The sequence below is a fragment of the Pristis pectinata genome, chromosome 1, assembly GCF_009764475.1.
Source record: "Pristis pectinata isolate sPriPec2 chromosome 1, sPriPec2.1.pri, whole genome shotgun sequence".
In the NCBI taxonomy this organism is placed as follows: domain Eukaryota; kingdom Metazoa; phylum Chordata; class Chondrichthyes; order Rhinopristiformes; family Pristidae; genus Pristis; species Pristis pectinata.
In genome coordinates this window covers 148187988-148212285 of record NC_067405.1, presented here as the reverse complement: position 1 = coordinate 148212285, position 24298 = coordinate 148187988, and the positions used below count along the sequence as shown (strand labels likewise).

Here is a 24298-nt window from a genome sequence, read left to right as displayed (position 1 = left end):
TTTTTAGAGCAACTGTTGAAGGAGCTTTGTCCCTCTAGTCTAGCCAGTTAATTTGATTATAATTGATAGTCTCAAAAAGGATGAGAGCATCATAAGTCTCCAAGTATTAGCTGCCTGGAAACAGTTTGGGGAGTCTAAAATAAGGGAGCATAGTTAGGGCTGAAACCAGGAAGCACTTTCTCACACATGCAGGAGTGGAAATCTGGAAGCTCCTCGAAAAGACTGAAGGCTGTTTGAAATGTTCAAGACTGAGCTTGAAAGATTTCTCAGGGGAAGTTATCAGTGGATATGGATGAAAGGCAGGTGAGTTGAATTGAGATGTACATCATTCAAGGTCTATCCGAATAAAACTGCTTGAGAAGCTGAATGACCAACTCTGTTCCTGTGTTCCGAGGAGACTTGCAAAACTGAAGTGAGTGGGGATTAAGATAAGACCTCCATTGACGGGAGTCTTGCCTGACTGACAGAAAAAGGCAGTGGTTGTGGGAGACCAATCATCACAGGGAACTGACCCCAGACTAACAATGTACAGCAGCTTCATCAAAAGCCTTCCCTTCATCACAAGGTCAGGGATTTGTCTGTTCACAGACAATTCCACCAGTTGCATGTGGAAAGCCCAGTCATTTCCACTTGATCTAACTAATGATTTCGCAGGGTCATTGCTCACTCTGCACCCATGGCAGGTTACATCAATCACCCTTTATCCATGTTTTGTCTTCAGGATTCTACAGAGACCTCATTCGGGAACGAGAGCCTGCACAGTCTGATCTTTTCCTCTTCCCTGATGAGAGTGGAGGCTCTTCACAGGAACAGAGCCCAAGTTCCACCATGGTCCTTTCTGAGCATCATGCAGCCTACACCTCTCTACCCAGCGAGCAGCCTGAGAGTGAGGACTTCTGCATCCTAGAGGCACCAAAGCTGGCAGTCATGGTGAGTAGTGAAGTATGGTACCACTGGCACTTGAAGCAAGTGAAAGGCTTGGATCAGATTTTAGAATAAGTTGGCAAAATGCTCTTGGGGGTTAACTGACCAGGAAATTCCCAGATTCTATCTCTGGTCGTTGCCCAGTGGGTAAATTGCTCGGAAAGTCACAGGTTTAAATTTTGCACCAGAGACTTAAGCAAACAACTGAGAGTGACACTCCCAGAGCAGTACTGATGGGATGTTCTCCTTCAGAGGTGACATCCTGTGGATGGGATGTTAGACCAAGATGCAGTCTGCCCTCCCTTGGAAATAATAAATTCAATTTTGCCATCTTGACAAGCAGGAAATTCTCGCCAGTCTCTTGGCCAATATTTATACCTTATCTCGCATCAGTAAAACAGATTATCTGGTCATTATGACGTTGTTATTTGTTTTAGTTTAGCAATTTCTAATTAACTCCCATCTTTTCCTTCAGAAGTACTTACTCAGCTCTAGTGTACTTCAGGATGAGTTGAGGTGGCAAATGGCACCAGACAAATGTAAAAGGACTGTATTTATTACTGACCAGCAGTGTGGGTGTCCAAACGGGTTTCTCCATCCAGAGAATGGTGACTCTTTGGAATTCTTTTTCCAAGAGTGCTGTGGAGGCTCGTTTGCTGAGTCTAATCAGGATAGAGATTGATAGAATTTTAGATGTTAAAAGATGTGGAGTGAGTTCAGGAGAGTGATGTGAAGGTACAAGGTCAGCCTCTTATTGAATGGTGGAGCAGGCACAAGTCACCCTGCTTCTTATGTTCAAATTGGCCTTGGTGCCCCTGGATTGAGGAAGAAAATTTGCCTGGGTTCCTGTTTCTGATGGTTGGCCAGAGATTCTGGCTAGAAACTGCATCCCTGCTGCATGTTGGACAAGAAAAGTAATGGGCTGTGCTTAGTTGAATAACTAGGCAACAGTCATAGCCTTGACTGACCTGTCAGGAGTGCGAGGCCCCCTTAGAGAATGCTGCTGAGATGGGCATCTGTCTCAATCCAATTGAATGGTGCAAGAAGCTCAAGAGACTGAATAGTGTCCTCCATGATCATGGTCCAAACCCTAGAAAGGCTAGAAGATGAGGAAAGTTGGTGGAAAGTTTGCAATACTGAGGGATTACCTGAGGGCCAGTGGAATTTTCATTGGTTTTAATTCGGGAAAAGGACTTTGCTGAGGGATCAAGGTTTTATTTGTGATGTTGGAGTCAAGTGCGGTGTAATTTAATTCTCAGTTTATTATTTATTTAATATTTTATTTTGGGGATGTGGAAGCCTCTAACAAGGCTGATATTCATCTCCATTCACCCCCAGAGAAGTGATCGTGAACTATCTTCTCGAACTGCTGCCGTCCATGTGGTGAATCTATTCTCACAATGGTATTCCCGAAAGAATTCTTGGATTTAGACCCAGACACAGAGTTAGTAATATTTCCATGTCAAGATGATATGTGGTGGAGAGGAACTTGCAGGTGGTGATGTTCCCTTGTGCAAGTTGCCCTTGTCCTACTAGATGGTGATATCTGAAGATCTTGTTACATGTCTTATCCAGCAGAGAGAGACTGAGCCTGTAGTGAAGATGCTGATCCCTGGACCCATTCTCATCAAAGACGAACATTTCACATTGCCAGTCAAGAAGGTGGACAAAAGCAAAGCACCACTGCACCTCCCGATCCCAGAGGTCCGATATGTGGTAAAGGAGATCTCAGTTGTATGGCATCTGTATGGAGGAAGGGACTTTGGAACAGCTGTCACAACACGCTCCCCTGTTAAAAGCATACCGTGAGTTTCATCATTGTCATCACTAAGCTTGTTTAACATTGGTAAATACAACAAAAATCATTGAGACCATTGTGGCTGAGTTTTTTAATACCTTAAGCTCCTAGCACTAGTGATAAAGCCCATATCCATTCATTCTTCACCACACTGACAAATCCAGAAATCCTGAGCCTCCAGCTGTAGTAATGGAGGTTCTTTTCGCAGTTCACTGAAGCTTTCATATATTCATGGACAGACTTCATTAGGTCCTAGTGACTGTACTAGGTATTTAAACGAAAGTACCACAGGTAACCCATGGATAATTTCAGGGAACCTTGTGCTCTCCTCACAACATACCTGTCTACCCAGTTTTCTACTCCCTTTGTTTATCTTTCCTATCCCCTCCTCATCTCGTTCCACCTGCCCACTATTCCGTCTCCATCGGGTTCTACCTGTCACCTCCCAGCCCCGTTGTACTGCTATAAACCATCACCTTCCTGTTCCCTCTCAGTCCTGATGCAGGGTCTCGATCCAAAACTCGGCACAGACAGCACTGGAGGTCAGGACTGAACCCGGGCCACTGGAGCTGAGAGACAGCAGCAGTTCTACAAGCTGTCCCACTGTGCTTCCCATAGAGGCCTGGACCAACAATCCAGAGACCAGACTTCAATTCTCACCACGCCACCTGTGGAATTTAAATTCAATTAATACATTAAAAAAAACACAATCATTCATTACTGCGAATGACCACGAAACTAGTAGTTTGTGGTAAAATAGCATCTGGTTCACCTATATCTTTCAGAGAGAGAAATCTGCCATCCTTATCTGGCTTGGCCCTTTCGTGACTCCAGACCCACTTAGATGGTTGACTCCTAAATGCTATTGGCAATGGCAAGCCCAGCCAGGCATTCAGTCAAGGCAGCTGAGGATGGGTAATATATGTTAGCCATGCCAGAGATACCCTGATGCCAAAATATGAATAAATTGGAATTGGTTTATCATTGTCACATGTATTGAGGTACAGTGAAAAACTTGTCTTGCATACCGTTCATACAGATCAATTCATTACACAGTGCATTAAGGTAGTCAAGGTAAAACGATAACAGAATGCAGAATAAAGTGTAACAGTTGCAGAGAAAGCGCAGTGCAGGCAGACAATAAGGTGTAAGGTCATGACGAGGCAGATTGTGAGGTCAAGTCCATCTTATTGTACTAAGGAACCATCCAATAGTTTTATAACAGCGGGATAGAAGCTTTGGTATATGCTTTCAGGCTTTTGTATCTTCTGCCCAATGGGAAAGGGGAAAAGAGAGAATGTCCGGGGTGGGTGGGGTCTTTGATTATGTTGGCTGCTTTACTGAGGCAGTGAGAAGTGTAAACAGAGTCCATGGAGGGGGAGGCTGGTTTCCATATTTCAAGTACATATGAAACCCTATTTCAAGTACGTATATTTTGATAATGATGTCACCCACTGAGTTGGTGGTGGGCATTAAACATCAAGTAAAGTCAATTAACTGAGTCATGGAGTTATACAGCATGGAAAGAAGGCCTTCAGCCCAACTTGTCTGTGCTGATCGTGATGTCTATCCAAGCCAGTCCCACTTGCCTGCATTTGGCCCATATTCCTCTAAACCTTTTCTATCCATGTACCCGTCTAAGTGTCTATTAAACATTATAATTGTACCTGCAGCTTCCTCTGGCAGCTCGTTCCATTTACCCACCACCCTCTGTGTAAAGAAATTGCCCCAGAGATCCCTTTTAAATCTTTCCCCTCTCACCTTAAATCTATGTCCTCTCGCTTTAGGCTCCCCTGCCCTGGGAATAGGACTATGACCACTGAACTTATCTATACCCCTCATGATTTTCTATACCTCTATAGGGTCATCTCTCAGTTTCCTACCCTCCAGGGAAAATTGTCCCAGCCTGTCCAGTCTGTCCAAGCCCTCCAATCTTTCCAACATCCTTATGAATCCTTTCTGCTCCCTTTCCAGCTTAATGACATCCTTCCTATAGCTTGGCAACCAGAACTGCACACAGTGCTCCAAGTGTGTCTCACCCATGACTTGTACAGTTGCAACATGACGTCCCAACTCCTATATTCAGTGCCCTGACCCATGAAGGCAAGCATGCCAAATGCTTTCTTCACCACCCTTCCTACCTGTGTTGCCTCTTTCAGGGAACTAGCCAGTGTCTGTTTCCTGAAAGAGAAAACAGTAGGGTAAGCGTGTCTAAAACTGGAGGGGATAGAATAACGGGCATCTGAGGGATAAATTTTTCACACCAAAAGTAGTGGGTATCTGGAATGAGCTGCCAGAGGAGGAAGTGGAGGCAGGAACGGTAACAACATTTAAGAGGCACCAGGACAGGGACTTGAATGAGCAGGGAATAGAGGGATAGAGCATTAATGCAGGCAGGTGGGATTGATTTAGACAGGCACAATGGTCGGCACAGACACAGTGGCTGAGGGGCCTGTTTCTATAGTGGACAACTCTATGATGTTTCTCTATTTATCTGCTCTGTCCTGTCACATCAATAAGAATTATGAAATAGCCCAGCACAGGAGGTTAATAGGCCCCTTGTTCTTGAGCCAACTCTTTGAAAGAACTATTCAACTCACCCCATTCCCTCCTATTTCTCTGTAAACCTGGTTTGTTTTTCCCTTACTGTACCCTCTTTTGAAAGTTATCATTGAATCTGGTTGCATGGCCCTTTCAGGTAACGTGTTTCATAACAACATAAATCTGTGTCCCCTTGTTACTGACCCACCTGTAACTGGAAACAGTTCTTCCTGATTTACCCTGTTAAAACCTTTCATAATTGGAATAATAGTCTATTAATTGTCCTCCTCCCACCATTAACATCTAACCTGCTCGAACTTCTAACGTCTGTTGTGTCTCTACATAAATGAAGTTCTTCACCTCTGGAACTATTTGAGGAAATCTCTCCTGCAGCCTCCGCAAAGCCTTAGCATCCTTGTTGTGGCACCCAAATATGAACACAGTATTACAGCTGGCACCTTGTGTGAGCTAGTGTGGTATAAAGGTTGCTAAGGATCCCATTTGCTTTCTGTCAACAGCCCTATAAAATGTATCAGCAAACAAACTGCTGGAGAAATTCAAAGGGTCGGGCAACACCTGTTGGGGGCAAGGAATTGTGGACGTTTCATTGGGACCTGAACAGTCCTGATGCAGGGTTTTGACCTGAAACGTTGACGATTCCTTTTCCTACACAGATGCTGCTCAACCCGTTGAGTTTCTCCAGCTTTTTGTTTTTTGCTCCAGGTTCCGGCATATGCATTCTCGTTTGTCTCTGTAAAATGTACCACTTCACAATTGTTAGTATTATTTTTCTTTTGATGGTTCTCAGCATTTCTCTAGGCCTGTGGGCTCTCAAAGGCTGTTGCAATCCACTTCACTACTTAACATATTTCTGAGCGTCCTGTGGAAGTCCATTGAGAGCAGTTGGGAGCATAACATCACCCAGGCCCAGCAACAACCTGTGAGACGTGATGAATCTGAGGCTTGATTTGGTTGGGAATGAACAGTTTTTTTTTAAATTATACTGTGCTGCATTTCTTCAATTAAAATTCTCATTAAGACAGAATAACCATTCATTACTGCTAATTTTTTTGGCTTTTGTTTTTTGTAGCACTAGAACTGGTTCAAGCTCTTCCCAAAGCTCCCCATCTCAGCCTTCTGCGCGACACGGCCGTTCGACCAGACGCATTCAGGGCGGACCCGGGAGGAACCACGACGTCCTGATGGAGATTCAGTTCAGTAAGGTGAGAAGCTGAAGCATCCTTTACCTGTTCTTCTGAGAGCGTCCCTCCTCCCCACTGACTGAGGACTTTCAGTTCCTTTCTGCCATATTCAAACACTTATATGTTGAAAGTCTGTTCCAGCAGGCCCCGTTATATTATACTATTTACTTTATATTTTCTGCCCTCAGTTATTTATTAACATTTATCATTTCACAATTGGGTGAAGTATCATGTGATGGCAAAATCTTTCTATAACACTCTTTTCCATCTTTCTGCCTCTCCCTGTCATAGAGTCATACAGCATGGAAACAGGCCCTTTGTCCCAACTCAGTCATGCCGAACCACTTCACACTTATCTGGGTTGAACTGCATCTGCCACTTCTCAGCCCAACTTTGCATCCTATCTATGTCCTGCTGTAACCTCTGACAGCCCTCTATACTATCCACAACACATCCAATCTTTGTGTCATCTGCAAACTTACTAACCCATCCCCCCACTTCTTCATCCAGGTTGTTTATAAAAATCACAAAGAGTAAGGGTCCCAGGACAGATTCCTGAGGTACACCACTGGTCACCAATCTCCATGCAGAATATGACCCTTCAACAACCACTCTTTGCCTTCTGTGGGCCAGCCAGTTCTAGATCCACATTTCAATGTCCCCTTGGATCCCATGCCTCCTTACTTTCTCAATAAGCCTTGCATGGGGTACCTTATCAAATGCCTTGTTGAAATCCATATACACTACATCTACTGCTCTCCCTTCATCGATGCGTTTAGTCACATCCTCAAAAAATTCAATCAGGCTCGTAAGGCAGGACCTGCCCTTGACAAAGCCATGCTGACTATTCCTAATCATATTATACCTCTCCAAATGTTCATAAATCCTGCCTCTCAGGATCTTCTCCATCAGCTTACCAACCACTGAGGTACGACTCACTGGTCTGTAATTTCCTGGGCTGTGTCTACTCCCTTTCTTGAACAAGGGAACAACATCTGCAACCCTCCAATCTTCTGGGACCTCTCCCGTCTCTATCGATGATGCAAAGATCATCGCCAGAGGCTCCACAATCTTCTCCCCCTCCTCCCACAGCAGCCTGGGGTACATCTCATCCGGTCCTGGCGACTTATCTAACTTGATGCTTTCCAAAAGTTCTAGCACCTCCTCTTTCCTAATTTCACATGCTCAAGCTTTTCAGCCTGCTGCAAGTCCTCACTACAATCACCCAGATCTTTTCCATAGTGAATACTGATGTAAAGTATTCATTAAGTACCTCCGCTATTTCTCCAGATCCGTACACACTTTCCCACTGCTGCACTTGATAGGCCCTATTCTTTTGCATCTTATCCTCTTGCTCTTCACATACTGGTAGAATGCCTTGGGGTTTTCCTTAATCCTGCCCGCCAAGGCCTTCTCATGTCCCCTTCTGGCTCTCCTAATTTCCTTCTTGAGCTCCTTCCTGTTAGCCTTATACTCTTCCGGATCTCTAACATTACCTAGCTCTCTGTACCTTTTGTAAGCTTTTCTTTTCTTTTTGACTAGATTTATCATAGCCTTTGTACACCACGGTTCCTGTATCCTCTCGTGACTCCCCTGTCTCATTGGAACATGCCTATGCAGAGCTCCACACAAATATCTCCTGAATATTTGCCACATTTCTTCCGTACTTTTCCCTGAGAACATGTTCCCAATTTAAGCTTCCAATTTCCTGCCTGAGAGCCTCATAATTCCCTTTATTTCAAGTAAGCACCTTTCTAGTCTGTCTGTTCCTTTCTCTCTCCAGTGCTATCATAAAGGAGATAGAATTATGATTACTATCTCCAAAATGCTCACCCACTGAGAGATCTGACACCCGACCAGGTTCATTTCCCAATACCAAATCAAGCACAGCCTCTCTTTGTGTAGGCTTATCTACATATTGTGTCAAGAATCCTTCCTGAACACACTTAACAAACTCCACCCCATCTACACCCCTCACTGTATGGAGATGCCAATCAATGTTTGGGAAATTAAAATCTCCCATCACAACAACACTGTTATTATCACTTCTTTCTAGGATCTGCTTCCCTATCTGCTCCTCGATATCCCTGTTACTATTGGGCGGCCTATAAAAAAACACCCAGTAAAGTTGTTGACCCCTTCCTGTTCCTAACCTCCACCTACAGAGACTCCGTAGACAGTCCCTCCATGACGTCCACCTTTTCTGGAGCCATGTCAGATCTGCCATGTCAGATTTAATTACTGCTTCCCCAATCTTCCCTTATACTGTTTAAGATAAAATCAACCTTCCAATGACCTTGTCAGTTGCTGCCCTCTATTAGTTGAGCACATTGAATATCAGGTCTAAAGATAGACATGTCTTCCTTGGCCATTCCACCTGGTTCATGGTTTCCGGATCATTTTCCGTATATTGAAAAAAGAGCAGTATTTAGTCCACCACACCACCAAACAGTGAACTACAACAGAAAAGAATAAGGCTGAAGAAAATATGGCATAGTTTATCTTGAAAGCAAAACTTAAATGCCCATATATGTCTCTTTTATCCCCAAAGGTGAAATTTCAGCATGAAGTTTATCCTCAGACAGGCTACAGTGTGGATCCAGGTTCAGCAGAACATCCCATCTCACGGCAGGTCTTCATAGTCCAGGACCTCGAGATCCGAGACCGCCTCGCAACATCACAGATGAACAAGTTCCTCTACTTGTACTCCAGCAAAGAGCTACCAAGGAAGGCTCATTCAAACATGGTGAGGCTGAGTTTGAGACCAGGCTGTGGACCTAATCATTTGGTTGGGGATGGGGAGGGATCTGTAGCGTGGAGCCCTTTGGCTGCTTTCAGTAATGTTGCGAGAAACAATAGTGAATTACTAGTTTAATTAGTTTGGCACAACATCATGGGCCAAAGGGCCTGTTCCTGTGCTGTCCTGTTTTATGTTCTAATATTGTTTCTCTCATAGAATATAGAAGAATACAGCACAGGAACAGGCCCTTTGGCCCACGATGTCTGTGCTGACCATGATGCCAATTTAAACTGCACACTTAATAGTATTGAAAGCAGCTGCTTAAAGCTCAGTATTGATTGTATGTGGAGCATACTGCATTCAGTTCTGGGCATTACACTAAATACAGAAAATATTGCCCTTGGAGTGGGTACAGATTCAGTAAACTGACACAATGTCCCATCTCGGCATGTTGCAGCCTGCAGGTCTCGTTAGCAAATTCTCCAACTTTAGACTATGCAGAGACACGAGACTGCAGATGCTGGAATCTGGAGTAACATGTAGATAATGTAGTCTTTCTTTCTGTTTGAGAAATGAGAATTTTCTATTTCTGCCTGTCGTCTTCTTTCCCTTTGGCATCATTTGTGTCAAATAAGAATGGTGTTCTGGATGGAGTGCATCAAGTTCAACAACTTCAGCTGGATATTGTTCTCATCACTCTACCCCTGCAGATTAATTACTTGTCATGTTTGGTCCTGCACCATTGCCCCTTTTGTCAGTTAATCTGTCCTGCCTTCCATCCCCTCTCAGGCATTTCCTTTAATTCTCTCTTCCCTGGGTTCATTGACCTAAAACTTTGCTGCTCTCTCCACAGTTGCTGCCAGATCTGCTAGGTATTACCAGCATTTTCTGTTTATTTTGTAAACTTAAGGCTAGCACTTAAGTTCAGACTATTAAGAAACAATTAAACTGTTCAAAATGTTTTGATCAAAGTGATGGAAATTATTTCCACTGATGGGGGGAGAGCCTGAAACAAAATGGGTAAAACAAAATTAGAACCAGGCAGTTCAGACTTTATTCTCAGGAGCACATGTTCAGACAAAGGAGTCCTGATGAAGGGTCTCGACCCGAAATATCAACTGTTTATTTCCCTCCATAGATGCTGCCTAACCTGCTGAGTTCCTCCAGCATTTTGTGTGTTTTGCTGCAAATTCCAGCACCTGCAGAATCTCTTGTGTCATAGAAATATGGAGTTCTCTTCCCTCAATAAGCAGCAGAGGTTGGGGTCAATTGAAACTTTGAGGATTGAGATTCACTGATTTTAATTGTGTGGCAGTGCAGGAGATGCAGAAAGAGCGTTAAGGGTTAAAGGTGGTTGTGTGCAAGCTACCTGATGTCGCACCTGAGTGGCTTGGTTCAAATTTTAAGCTTCTGCTCCCTTGTTCTGGATTCTCAATCAGAGAAAATACTGATCCAATTGAAGTTCTATTAACTGTTTAATTACCAAGATCAGATCGCCTTTCAATCTTTTAAACTCAAGAATACAGTTCATTTTACCACAGGTAACCGAACCTGAATCTAATTTGGTGACCTCTGGCCATTTGTTTTTTAGCTGACCATTAAGGCTTTGCACGTGAGTCCAGATTCCACTCGGATGCCTCAGGAGTGTTGTCTGCGCATTACGCTGATGCCCCTTCGACTAAACATTGATCAGGTTGGTAAAACTGAGACTGAAAGCAACCCCAACCCAAACTCAAACCTTGCTCTTTCCAACAGTTTGCAGATAGCTTTGAGGAGTGCAGCCTTTAATTTTACTGTGATTGGGTGGAAAGTTTCTATTCCTGATGGAGCCGTATACTTGTGGGGGCAAGTGCCTACAGAATCCATAGCTCATCAAGGATTGGTCTTGACAGAATCCTTACCTCAAAAAGGATTTGCAGAATGTATACAAGATACTTTTCTAGATCCACATATTGAGGAACCAACTGGAGAAAAGGCTATTTTGGATCTCAGTTTGTGCACTAAAAAGGGTTAATTGATTATCTTGTTGTTATGGGACTTTTGGTGAAGGGTAACAATAATATTTTAGAATTTGACATTGAGTTTGATAGTAAAGTTTAATTAGGGTCAAGTCTAAAGAAAGGAAATTGTGGAAGTTTCAGAGGAGAGTTGGCTAGGAGAATACAATGGAAGGTGTGACAGTGGACAGGCAATGATGGTTAGCATTTCACTGAGTAATGCATAATTTGCAAAAAAAAAAATTCCTTTAACCACAAAAACCCGACAGGAAAAATAGATCAGCCATGGCTGACAAAGGAAGTTAAAGATGATGTTAAATCTGAGGAGGAGGATTAAAAAATTACCAGAAATACCCATGGATTGGAATACTTTTAGAATTCGGCAAAGAAAGACCAAGAAACCCAAGATATAAGATAAAATACTATGACTGGAGAGAAACACATAAAAGGACTTGCAGTCCATATTTAGGTTCATAAAAGGGCGTAGATAGAGAAATAGTTTGATTATCGAACAGAAAGCTGAATGGGAATAACCTGATCTTTTTCAGTTTGGCAGGCAGTGGTTAGTGGGGAATTGCAGGGTGCTTGGGCCCTGGCTATTCACAATCCATATCAATGACTTGGCTGAGAGGACTGGATGCTATATTTGTAGGTTTGCTGATGTGACTAAACTAGATGGGATGGTGAGTACAGAGAAGATATTTCAAGAGGATACGGACAAGCTGATTGGGTGGGCAAGAGCATGGTAGATGCAATACCATGTGGAAAATACGAGGTCATCCACTTTGATGCATGTAACAGAAAAACAAAGTTATTTTTTTAAATGGTGAGAGATTGGGAAATCGTAAGGTCATGTAGCATGGAATCACGCCCTTTGGCCCACCACTTCCATACTGACCATTGACACCCGTCTGCATTTATCCCATTTTAACTATGGTACCCTCATCAATACCCCCCCACCCCCCATTCCACTCCAATTCTCCTGTCACTCAGGGTCGAGTTACAGCAACCAGTTAACCTGCCAACCAACATCTATGCAATGTGGGAGGAAACCAGAGACCCAGGGAAAACCATCGTGGTTGCAGAAAGAACCTGCAAACTGCATGCAAACATTGCTCAAGTGGGTGTCTGGAATTGAGGCAGCAGCACTAAACACTGCACCACCAGACCTTCCCATTCAAAGGGACTGGGCTGTACCGTAAGGGTCAGGGTCTGAATGACTGTCCCCAGGTAATGGGCACAATTAGTGAGGAAAAACTTGGTATAATGGATCCTTATGCCTTTTTGGCCTTCGATCTATGTAACAATATAAGAGACAGAAGCAGGAGTAGGCCAATTGGCTCCTCATTTCTGCTGTGCCTAAAAGTAAAATGATGGTTGACCCAATCTTGGCCTCAATACCACTTTCCCACTCCCTCTCCATACCCCTGAATCCCCAAGTGTCCCATGTGAAAGGGAACGAATGTTCATATTCTAAACTGAAATCTGACAGTTCTCCAAAATATTCAGTGTGAAATTTGTGCCTTTTGTTTTCACCTTACTGCCTTTTCATGGAGGGCTTCCTAACAAAATTTCTGATCAATGTGTCTTTTTGTCTGTTTAGGATGCCCTATTTTTCTTAAAGGACTTTTTCAGCAGCCTGGCTGCAGAGGTGGAGCTGTTGGTTCCTCCAGATCCTGTGCAGGAGGGTGAGTAATGGAATTATATTGTTATGTCACACCGGTGGGGCTGAGACAGTGGTGGCAATCATCAAAGCGACTTTTGAATTCCAGTCACTATTGTTCTGTAAGAAATGCAAATACCACCGATTCTGTGTAGGGCAGGGATTCTACAGGTCATGACCCTCACTGGGGTAGACACCCACAGGTTTTACCCAACACGGATCATGTGTCGGTTTCAGGAGTTTGGTGCAAACGATGTGAGCTGTCCCGTGGAGAACTGACTTGGTATAATTAGGGCCTCAATGCTGGGTACATTGGCCCAAGCGAAGGTGCTGACTTTGGTGTGCTAATCCTGCTGGTGGATTTGGAGGATTTTGGAGTGACAGCATGAATGTCAGTTCTTCGAGGTGCCTGTCGTAGGTGGTCCAAGTCTCAGAAGCATACAGGAGACTGGAATCACTGGTGTCACCTAGGCCATGAGCACTGGGTTGGGGCTGAGGTCTTGATTTTCAAATCCCCTTTCTTTCAAGTGGACAAAGGCTGTGCTTTTATGATCGATGTGTACATTTGCTAAGTTTAGGTTTAAGGGGATCTGGCACATTTAATCTGAGGTCGTGCCACTTAGGCTTAAGGGGATCTGGCACATTTAATCTGAGGTCGTGCCACTTAGCTGGAAGACGCAAGGACAGTCTTGGCCAGAGGAATCAGTGGGTGGGGTGGGGGGCAAATCCAGTTGGGTCCCTTTTCCTGATCACTAGAACATGATAAAAGGATGAGGTTAGTAAAGCAAAGAAATTATTGACACACACTGTGTTAACTGATGATTATTCACCTAGTATCTGGTAAAATTCAGGAAAGTTATGAGAGTTGTTACACAAAAGTGAAATAAAGTTGAGCAGTGAGGTGCTATCCCGTGCTAATTTCACTGCCTGCCTGCTTTTCCTCAGTGAGAAAATCTCCCGGGTCAGACGCCGCCAGCCTTTCCAAAAACGGAACCGGTGCTGCAGATCACGGCCCCATAATTACTCTTCCAGGTCAGAGCAAACTCAGACCAGACCCTTCGACTGCTGAGGCCAGGATCCCGATCAGCGAGCCGGAAGGTACCTCTCCAGCGGCATTCGGAGACCAGCCAGTCTTCTTCAGGTGAGCATTGTGATGTGGGGAAGCAGCAGTCATTAACTGTAGTGTGGCAGGCCTGCCCTTGTCCACCTCATGGGCCCCTACAAGGTATAAGAAGTATTAGATAAGCAGGGTCCTGACCCGAAACGTTGACCACCTGCTTTTCTCCTCGGATGCTGCCTGGTTTGCTGAGTTCCTCCAGCATCATTGTGTTTTTCGTCTAGATTCCAGCATCTGCAGTCCTTTGTTTCTCTCATAAGAAGTATTAGGGTCATCTCTACAGGGTTAATCCATTAATGTTACATGTAGTAAATTTTGGTTGATCACGTGGAGTACTGCACACATGGCCTGGTCTCCAGTTTGTTATAAAACATTCAGAACACGAGAAGGTGTGACAATGAGGAGAGATTGAGACCTTTATTCACTAGATATTGAAATCAAGAACAGTAAATGCTAGAAATCTGAAATAAAAACAAAATTGCTGGAAGCACTCAGCTGGCTCCGCCCCACCTGGGAAGAGTGAAAGTGAGTTGACATTCCAGGTTGAAAACCCATCATCCGAACGGGGAAAAAAATCAAATGTTCCCTGTGTTCTCACCCTCCCTCTCTGCAACTTAACACTAACGTTTCCTCACCTTCCCAGTTCTGATGAAGCATGTTTGACTCTTTCTCTTTCCACGGATGCCCCTTGAATTGTTTGCATACTTCATTTCTAGGAAGTAATGCCAGGAAAGAAAAGGAAACCTCTCATAAGTGCTTCTTCTGCATCATTACTTCTAAATCTTATACAGGCAAGATAAATTAAGGATGCTTAGCAGAAAATGCTGGAGGCCCTCAGCAGGTCATTGATCTGAAGCATTAATCTGGTTTCTCTCGCCACAGGTGCTGCTTGACCTGCTTTACAAATAAAATCTGCAAACAATGCAAGAGGCTTCCTCAAAAGGCCAGGTCGGCACATGTTTGCATTTAGACTAGCCTCATCACTGACGCAGTGGGTACTGTTTCACTGGTCTGGTCAGAGCTGTGTCACACTGACTCTAACACACAAATATATCAATTCAAAACCTGTAAGATATTTGAATGGTAATTGAAGTAGATTTTTAAAAATCAACGGAATCTCAATGGTTTAGGGATCAACAAAGTTTAGAAACAATACAAAGGGAAATCAAAACCATGCATTGTTGATAAAGTCTTTTGGAGGGTTCTGCAGCCCAATTTATGATGGTAAATTTCCACACCAAGAATCCTCCACAAACTAAGAAGAGCTGGCCACAAGTACATTGAATGATCTTCAACTTTAGTAGTCATATTTGCATATTGAGTGTATTTCTTCGCCTGCACACCCAGGGTTGCATTCTGTATTATTACAACCAGTAGCCCAGTGCTGCTGCTTTCCAGAGTACAAAACCATTCCTCCCTCAACCTTCATTCTGACCAGAGTTGTGGAGCCCAAGTGTCTGTAGCTGTGGCAGAGATCTCACTACAGTTCCCTCTGAATTGAGGTTCCAGGTGACAGACCCTGCAATTTGCATTATGTACATCTTCCTAAACATGAAGCATTCCTATAGCTGGATGTTCTTTAATAACTTTAGATTTGTGCTTAAATCCATTTTCATGATCAGTGGAAATAATTAATCTTAGATATTCAAAAGAAGTTTCCAGTGCCTGTTGTACTTGCTGGTTTTGTTTGCTCAGGAGTATGTCAAAGCACAATGGAAAATACACAAACCCCAAACCTTCTTTCATTCCAGGGAATTTCGCTTCACATCCGAGGTGCCGATTCGGTTGGACTACCATGGCAAGCATGTGTCCATGGATCAAGTGAGTTGTGGAGGGAATGGGGTAACCTCTGCTGAGTGCTGTTTGTGTAGTAGGATTGATTCGTGAATCAATCTGGAACAAGAGCAATTTGCTCTCATCCACTGCACAAGGTTGTAGTCTGTTTCTAACTTGGGGAAGAATATACGCAGAGGTTTGGTGCCAGGTGCTTATTCCAGTTCCTGTTTGAATGCAGCAATTGAATCTGCCTTCACCATACTCCCTGAGAGTGGTTTCCAGACCCTAACCACTTGCAGCATAAAAAAGGATTCTGCTCATGTTGTTCTTATGAATGGTAAAAGAAAAAAGAACAACATGAGCAGAACCCTTTTTTTGTTTCTTTTACCATTCATCTTCATTCTGTGTCCCCTGGTTCTTGACCCTTCTCCATTCACTTATGCCCTCCATGACTTAAAATGGTTCCTTCAGATCCCCTCAAATCCGCTCAGTGCTGCCTCCCTCAGTGCTCTCTCTCACTGGGGTGCAACTGAGAATATGTGCTGGAGGAATGGATTTTGACCCCACAACCTCTTAGCCATCTACCCAGGAAAGAGAGGAGTTGAGGAGTTGGAGGTATTTGCTTTTGTGAGATGGGATCAGTTCCAACTGTGAATCACAGATTATCCTTGAGTTTGGTTAACTGCTGACCAGAGTGGGGCCAGGAGTGATCCTCTTGTACAGAATGCCTGATCTGAGGTTAAGGGGTATGAAGCTGTGATTACTGGAATAAGCTCATTCCTTGGTGGAAGGAGCAGTGCAGACTGATCACAAAGTCTCCAAAACTTGTTTCCTATTTCAGGGCACCTTGGCAGGAATCCTAATTGGACTGGCTCAGCTGAACTGCTCTGAGTTGAAGTTGAAAAGGTTGTGTTACAGACACGGGTAAGAGCACAGTCAGTCTGAATAACGTGATTTAGTTCTAATGCTATCGTTGCTGACCTGAGTCAGCCTGCCATTTGTTGGAGCTAGCCCCCGGAAGAGCTGTGGGTTGGGAAGAGGGGTTTGAGATGTGGCTGCCTGTGGTAAATCTCTGGATCCCAGAAAGCTGTCCCGCGCCCCCCCCCCCCCCCCACCATGGATTATCTCTAAGCTACAGTGGGGTGTTCAAGAGAACATGAGATTCATGCTGATTTTTGGCCAAAGTAGCTCTGATAGCTACAAACAAAACACTGGAGGAACTCAGTGGGTCAGGCAGCATCTGTGGAGGGAAATGGACAGTCGCCATTACGGGTCAAGGCCCTTCATCAGATGAAGGGTCTCAAACCAAAATGTTGACAGTCCATTTCCTTCTACAGATGCTGCCTGACCCACTGAGTTCCTCCAGTGTTTTGCTTGTTGCTCCAGATCCTAGCATCTGCAGTCTCGTGTCTCCAGCTCTGATCGCTTTTCATTGTGCTCCCAGGAGTCTTTATCACCACTCCTCATTCTCCAGAACCAACCAGTACATTTCTGGCCTCTGACTGTGTATCTCCCCTTTGTGTAGCGAGCTGGGTTCCCTCTAACACCGAACCTATACTGATTATTCCACAGGTTGTTGGGAGTGGACAGACTTGTCTCCTATGCACTTAATGAATGGCTGACTGACATCAGAAAAAATCAGCTGCCTGGTATCCTTGGAGGTGTTGGACCCATGCACTCGTTGGTCCAGTTGGGTGAGCAATCATGATGTGAAGAACATTAAACAAGTCAAAATTCTCTTTTGTCATCCTTGTTGATCTTGTGGCATTTGACGGAGGTCAGTGATGCAGGGATAACTTCACTGCAGTACTGTGATCAGAGTGAGCAGGCCACTCAGCGCTCCCAGCTCAGCCCGATTGTTGTGGCTTGGGATGGGGGGGACGTGGCGGAGAGAAGGCACGTGGAAATGCCCCATTCCCACCTGGCAGAAGATGCCTGCAGCAGCTGCCAAATCCATCCCCATCCATCCTGCTGGTCTCCCAAACGCTCATTCGTATGTTCGGGGTGTCCATTAGTTGGGCGTGCGTAACCCGGGGAGGAGCTGTGTGTCAGGTTCAGATAGTTGCTTAGTACTACCAGATAACGAAGGAGTCAGATGGATAGCCCATGATTTTGAGGCTGGCGGAAATATTTTAACGTTGAAGTTCAGAGTATTATCCCTGGTGTGTTGTTGATCTCCCCTGTCGTTGATCAGTTCAGGGGCTGAAGGATCTGGTCTGGCTGCCCATTGAGCAGTACCGTAGGGACGGGCGCATTGTGAGAGGTCTCCAGCGAGGAGCAGCCTCCTTTGGGACCTCCACCGCCATGGCTGCACTCGAGCTGACGAATCGACTGGTGCAAACTATACAGGTAAAGGAGAACGTCTCTCATTTAATCCAGTAGGAACACAAGAAAAGCATCTTCACCACCACCACACAGGAACTGGAGATGTTTGAATATAACAATTATTTTCTGCAGGCAGCAGCCGAGACAGCCTACGACATGGTTTCTCCGGGAGGCAATTCACATGGTTTGATGAGGACCAAACGCATCTCTCAGCATCGCTTGGCTCATCAGCCGGTCGATCTACGCGAAGGAGTGGCTAAAGCATATGACCTAGTGAAAGAGGTAAGAGCTTGTGGCATGGGAGGGGATGGTGGTGGGTGTGTGGTGTATTAGCATGGATAGAGGACTTGCTTTCTTTCTTTTACAATATTTTTATTAAATCCATAAAAAAATACAGAGTACATTCATCAAAAAAGAGTAAAAATACTACTGAATACGTTGTGTTAAATCATACTTAAGATCACAATACTCTAAATCAATAATCACATATAATAGTTAATAAAGGAAAAAAAAATTGAAATATTTTATTATAAAAAAAATCTACTCCCACTACCAAAACCCGAAGCTGTTAGATGGAAAAATAACAAGGAAAAACCCTTAAATGTAACAGTGTCAGCCAATATCTGTGGTTTAGACACCAAATCAGAGATTTTGAAAATAATTCAAAAAAGGTCCCCACAGGGTTCAAAAACTGAACAGTGAATCTTCTCTAGATTCAGGTGTGACATAACATCCCGTAACCATTGAGCATGAGTAGGCGGAGTAACTTCCTTCCATTTAAGCAACACAGCCCTCCTGGCTATAAGAGAAATAAAAGCCAAAATGTGTAAATCAGAAGCCTTCAAAGTTTTATCTTTTTTCTCCAACGATCCCAAATAGTGCAGTCAAAGGATTACGTTTCAAATTTATTTTAAAAAGTACTGAAAAAGTATGAAATACCTCTGTCCAATATTTTTTAAGACTCTGACATGTCCAGAACATGTGAATTAAAGAAGCCACTCTGTTATTACATTTATCACAATAAGGAGATATATTGGAATAAATACGGGATAGTTTATCTTTAGACAAGTGAGCTCTATGGAGCACTTTAAATTGAAGGAGAGGGTGACGAGCACATAATGATGAAGTATTAACCAACTTGAAAATGTCATTCCAAGTTTCCTCAGAAATTGACATCTGCAAATCTTGTTCCCAAGCATTTTTAATTTTATCTCGTGGCACCTTACTCATTCCTAGTAATCTGTCATAAATATTAGATATTGAGCCATTCTGAAAGGGTTCCAAATTAAAATTACATCTAATAAATTTTATCGGGACTCAAAGGAAAAGAATGTAATTGAGATCGAAGAAAATCTCTAATTTGTAAATATCTTTAAAAAAAAAAATGAGTTTTTGGTAAATTATACTTGGTAGACAATTGTTCAAACGAAGAAAGGTTTCCTCCAACAAACAGATCTTGAAAACAAGTAATACCTAATTTTGTCCCACTCTTTTAAAACTACATCAGTCATAGAAGGTTTAAAAAAATAATTAGAGAAAAATGGGACTGGACAAAGCAAAACTCAATAAAGCAAAATATTTTCTAAATTGTAACCAAATCCTCAAAGCATGTTTTACTACTAAATTATCTGTTAGTTTATTTAATGATATTGGAAGTGAAGAACCAAGCTTGAGGACTTGCTAACCAACAGAAAACATCATGGGTCATGAGTTGGGAGTGAGGTGCAGCCTTTGAGAGGAGAGGGTATAGTGCTGAGAAGTCTATTCAGCAATAGAACAAAGCACTTTGAGGAGGTGACCACAAGGGTTGATGAGGGCAGGGCCGTAGAATGATGTCTACATGGACTTTAGCAAGGCCTTTTGTATTCTATCTGTCAAATTTTGCCCAGTCATTGGCATATCCATATACCTTGGTACACTTTCACACCAGCAAGTTATAAGTAATGGGATGCCACAGAATTGGGGCCATTACTATTGGAAGATTTGCCAATTCATATTTACTGCAGCTTAATTCAAGAGACTTGTGACCACAACAAAGCATTCTGGATTCAGGTTATAAGTGTAACCGATTTTATTAACCAGTTGCATCCTGTACATAAAAGCAACACTTAACCAGAACCCATTCCTTGAAACCTCAGACACCCTCTGAATGACTGCCCACTCCGCACTCGCTCTGTTGCCCGTTCTGTCACTTGTTCCACACTGTTTCACTTTGATTTTACCTGCTAACTATCAATTCTTGCAGCTATCAAATCCCTGCTCCTTTCAAAAATACATTTTATATTTCACGTAGTACTTGTCCTGTTTCCTCTCTCGCAGAGTGAGTCATTCCCTTTGTTCTGCTTCCCGTTTTACAGAATGTTGCTCCCTGTCATCTGTGTATACTTTCTTGTAGACTGTGCTGAATGGTGCTCATACTAGTTGTCCAACCTTCTGTGATAAATGCTTCAGTAACATTGGCTCTTTGGATGACTCTTCCTCTGCTGTGTTCTATTGACCTCTTGCTCAGTGTTCTGGCCCTACTTGTTTCAAGTGCCATACTTTTAGCATGGCAGGTGGGTGCCTCAGTCTCCCAACTCCACCCCCCTCTCCCTCCTGGCTCCTTCTGCCCATCATCCTTCACCCCTCCTCGGTCCACTATTCACATACTGGCCCCTGTCTCACCCCTCCCCCTTTGCTCTCGCACTCTCAGCACTGATGCAGAGTGTCAACCCAAAACATCAGCAGTTCCATTCCTCCCACAGACGCTGCTCGACCCGCTGGGTCCCTCTAGCAGTTCGTATTTGCTCCAAGTTCCAGCATCTGCAGTTGCTTTGTGTGTGTAAATCAATGCTCTGGCTTTCACATCCAGCAAATTTTAAAACCTAATTCTGTTTGCCGTTGGCATTATTTCTGACTTTACGCACCATCATGGTTTGCTACCTGACCTTGCACCATTTCACTACAAATTTAATACACGTGTTTGTTTAACAATCTTTACATTGTTCATTGCAGCAACAATATTAAAATACTATGACAACATCAGTAACACCTTAAAGCAGGCTTATATATTTAAAATATTTCACATTTTGTTTAAGCTACCTTTTCCATTGTGTACAGTCTATACGGATGAAGAGATCACATGTACTGTAGTCAGATTTGCTTCTTATACAGAGGTGGGTGGCCAAGCAAGTTGTGAGCATGGATCAAATATACAAAGGGATGTGGATATGCCAAATGACTGGGCAAAAATTTGACAGATGGAGTATAAAAGGCCTTGCTAAAGTCCATGTAGACAACATCTACCAGCCTGCCCTCATCAATCCTTGTGGTCACCTCTTCAAAGTGCTTTGTTCTGTTGCTGAGTAGACTTCTCAAAAGCTGCATCTCACTCCCCACTCAGCCCCTACCTTTATCCTTCTGTTCTTTATTATTTACTATTCCAAACAGATCACAATGATCCCACCACCCTTGTCCAGGGAATGTTGACTCCTCTATGTGGGTAATAGCTGCAATCTAGGTCGTGAATGTGTTGAGGATCAGCAAATGGTTCATTAACCCCACCCCACTGACTCATCCTTACCCTGTGCTCCAACCTGCACCTTCATCCATGTTGCTGAACTCCGAGAAGGTTGTTGGGTAGGAGGTGGTGAGGCTGTGCTGGATTTTAAGATCTTCTGCAATTTGACCTGGTGTATTTGGTGTGCAGGGATTCACGGACACGGCGCATATGATCTACGAGACGGCAACACGGGAGCACGAGCAGCGGGGGATGACGGGGGCTGTGGGAGGAGTGCTACGGCAAATCCCTCCGGCTGTGGTGAAGCCATTGATTGTAGCAACTGAGGCCAACCTCCAACGTCCTTGGTGGGATGCGAAACCAGATCCACCAGACGCACGGCAGGAAGAGTCCCAGAAATGGCGGCTTGGTGACCATAACGGTGCTGGATGCTTCCCTGAAACTTTAACCACATGGGGAAAGGGAAGCTGGTGATCCTTGGTCCCAGAGCTGAAAAATCCGCTGGGTGTCACTGCACATTACACTTTGCTGCCTGTATATTTTGGTCTCATTCAGATCCATGAAAAACAAAAACTTGATGTCAATAGGAGAGTTTATAGCGCTTAAGTAACTTGATAGATCTGGTGACTGCATAGAAGAAATTCTCTGGTTTATTTACAAAGCGGCCTTGGAGAATTATTGTTTTAAAAAGCAGAGCGGTAACTGGAATGCATCTTGCTGTCTGAGCTGATCTGTGGGGTCGGGATCATTAGCAGTTTGGTAACCGATGGATTGTAAACCCACGAACTGCGAGGGACGCCTTGTGTTGCCTGGAAGCAAAGATTCTAATTATCCTTCCCTCTTATCTTAGTCCGGGTGTTCTTCGTGGACACGCTCCCTGAGCCTGCAACCTGCTTCAACGGTTATAGCTACAGTCATTAACGACTCACGCAGACTTTCCTTCCTGAGGATTTCATTGCCCAGACTCTGGCAGCAATAGGTTTTAGATTAAATTGAAGGTGCCTACGAAGTTCCTGGTTACTGTTTCTTCTCTTAAGGTTTTCACGTTCAGATTTGGTAATTGGCATTGAGTGTCCTGGGTGTCCAGTGCTGACACACTGCAGTGCTTTGAAAATGTTGTGGAGCACAAGGTGTACAACTTGAGCAGTTATGGTATTGCTTGAAGCCTAGGAATGTTACTTGAACGTGACTCAGAAGGGAATGATTTGGTGCACGTAAGAAAATGAAAAACATGTGTTTATTTTCAGGGTACAAGAACAAAGGGACAGACAGCAGTCCAGTACCTGCTGATGCCAAAACATTTTGGTTCTCTGTGAAGTGCCAATTTTACGACCCCTACCACAAGAATCCCTTAATGAGGTGTGTAACCTCTTCAACACCCTCTAAGGGTTCTCCAACACCCTCTTCCCACCCCTCTCCACAACACGGCAGTGTACTGACTCGTATCTGCTCTGTGCTATCAGTTTTTCTCCTGCTCAATTCTGATCCACTGCTCAGTGTTCCGGAAAATGTTCTCCCAGTATTTTACATTTTATAGCCTTCCTCAAGTGTAGAGTTGCAGAGCACAGAAACAGGCCCTTCAGCCCACCAAATCGTACCAAGTACCAATATACAATGAACCCATTTACCCCTCACCCACACACTAGGAAGGCAAATTTACAGCAGTCAGTTATATCCACCAACCTGCACATTTTGGGACACGGGGGGGGGGGGGGGGGGGGGGGGGGGGGGGGGGGGGGGGGGGGGCGGGGGGGATCCCACGCGGTCACGGAGAAAGTGCAAACTGGAAATGGGCAGGAAGCAATGTTCCCAAGCTCTGTATAATGTGAGGATGGCAACCCATTATGTACCAGGCTGTGTATTTGTTCATTCATAAGGTTGCATCTTAATGCAGAGGGGAACTGAGGGGAGCAAGACGTGATGAAAGTGCAGCATTGGAGGTCAGGATTTAACCCATATTGCTGGTGCTGTAAGGCAGCAGCTCTAACCTAGCTATGCCATTGCCGCCCATTTTAAAATCTCATTGCCTCATTCAGAACATAAAATCATAGTGAAAAATGCATTAGCTGATGCCTGTACCCAGCAGGGAGGCTTCAGGTCCACGTTACATCAGTGTCCTAGTGACCCCGTGACACACATCAAGTTTCACCTCCCAGTTCCTCTCTGCATTAAGATGCAACCTGATGAATGAAGCCTGGTACATAATGGGTTGCCATCGGGACAGTCTAGTCACTGGGCATCCTCACATTATACAGAGCTTGGGAACATTGCTTCCTGCCCCTATTTGGGGCAGGAGGAAAAAAACTATTTTATTCTTTCCCTTTAACCGGAAAAGGAATACATAAAGTGCTTGGGATAAGTGTGGGAGGGAGGTAGTGAGGTGGGTGTGGCAGGTCAACTAAGAGATTATGACCAATAGAGACATAGGAGCAGAATTAGGCCATTCAGCCCATCAAGTCATCTCTGCCATTTGATCATGGCTGATTTATTTTTCCCTATCAGCCCACTCTCCTGCCTTCTCCCTGTAACCTTTGACGCCCTTATTAATCATGAACCTATCCACCTCCACTTTAAATATACCCAAAGACTTGGTCTCCACAGCTGTCTGTGGCAATGAATTGCACAGATTCACCACCCTCTGGCTAAAGAAATTCCTCATCTCTGTTCTAAAGGGAGGTCCTTTATTCTGAGGCTGTGCCCTCTGGTCCTAATGTCC

At 44.0% G+C, this 24298-nt stretch overlaps 1 protein-coding gene across 1 annotated transcript in view; it reads left to right on the top strand.

The window, feature by feature from the left end:
* LOC127568717 (autophagy-related protein 2 homolog B-like) overlaps positions 1–23115 on the top strand; it is a 95145-nt gene extending 72030 nt beyond the window's left edge. The window contains 15 exon segments of the mRNA XM_052012789.1: positions 722–930; positions 2500–2729; positions 6354–6486; positions 9017–9211; positions 10797–10898; positions 12806–12890; positions 13811–14006; positions 15734–15803; positions 16600–16682; positions 17331–17452; positions 17953–18107; positions 18216–18365; positions 21772–21912; positions 21914–21947; positions 21950–23115. Coding sequence (XP_051868749.1) covers positions 722–930; positions 2500–2729; positions 6354–6486; positions 9017–9211; positions 10797–10898; positions 12806–12890; positions 13811–14006; positions 15734–15803; positions 16600–16682; positions 17331–17452; positions 17953–18107; positions 18216–18365; positions 21772–21912; positions 21914–21947; positions 21950–22056 — 2012 coding nt within the window. The 3' untranslated portion in view covers positions 22057–23115.
* Positions 23116–24298: the final 1183 nt, after the last annotated feature.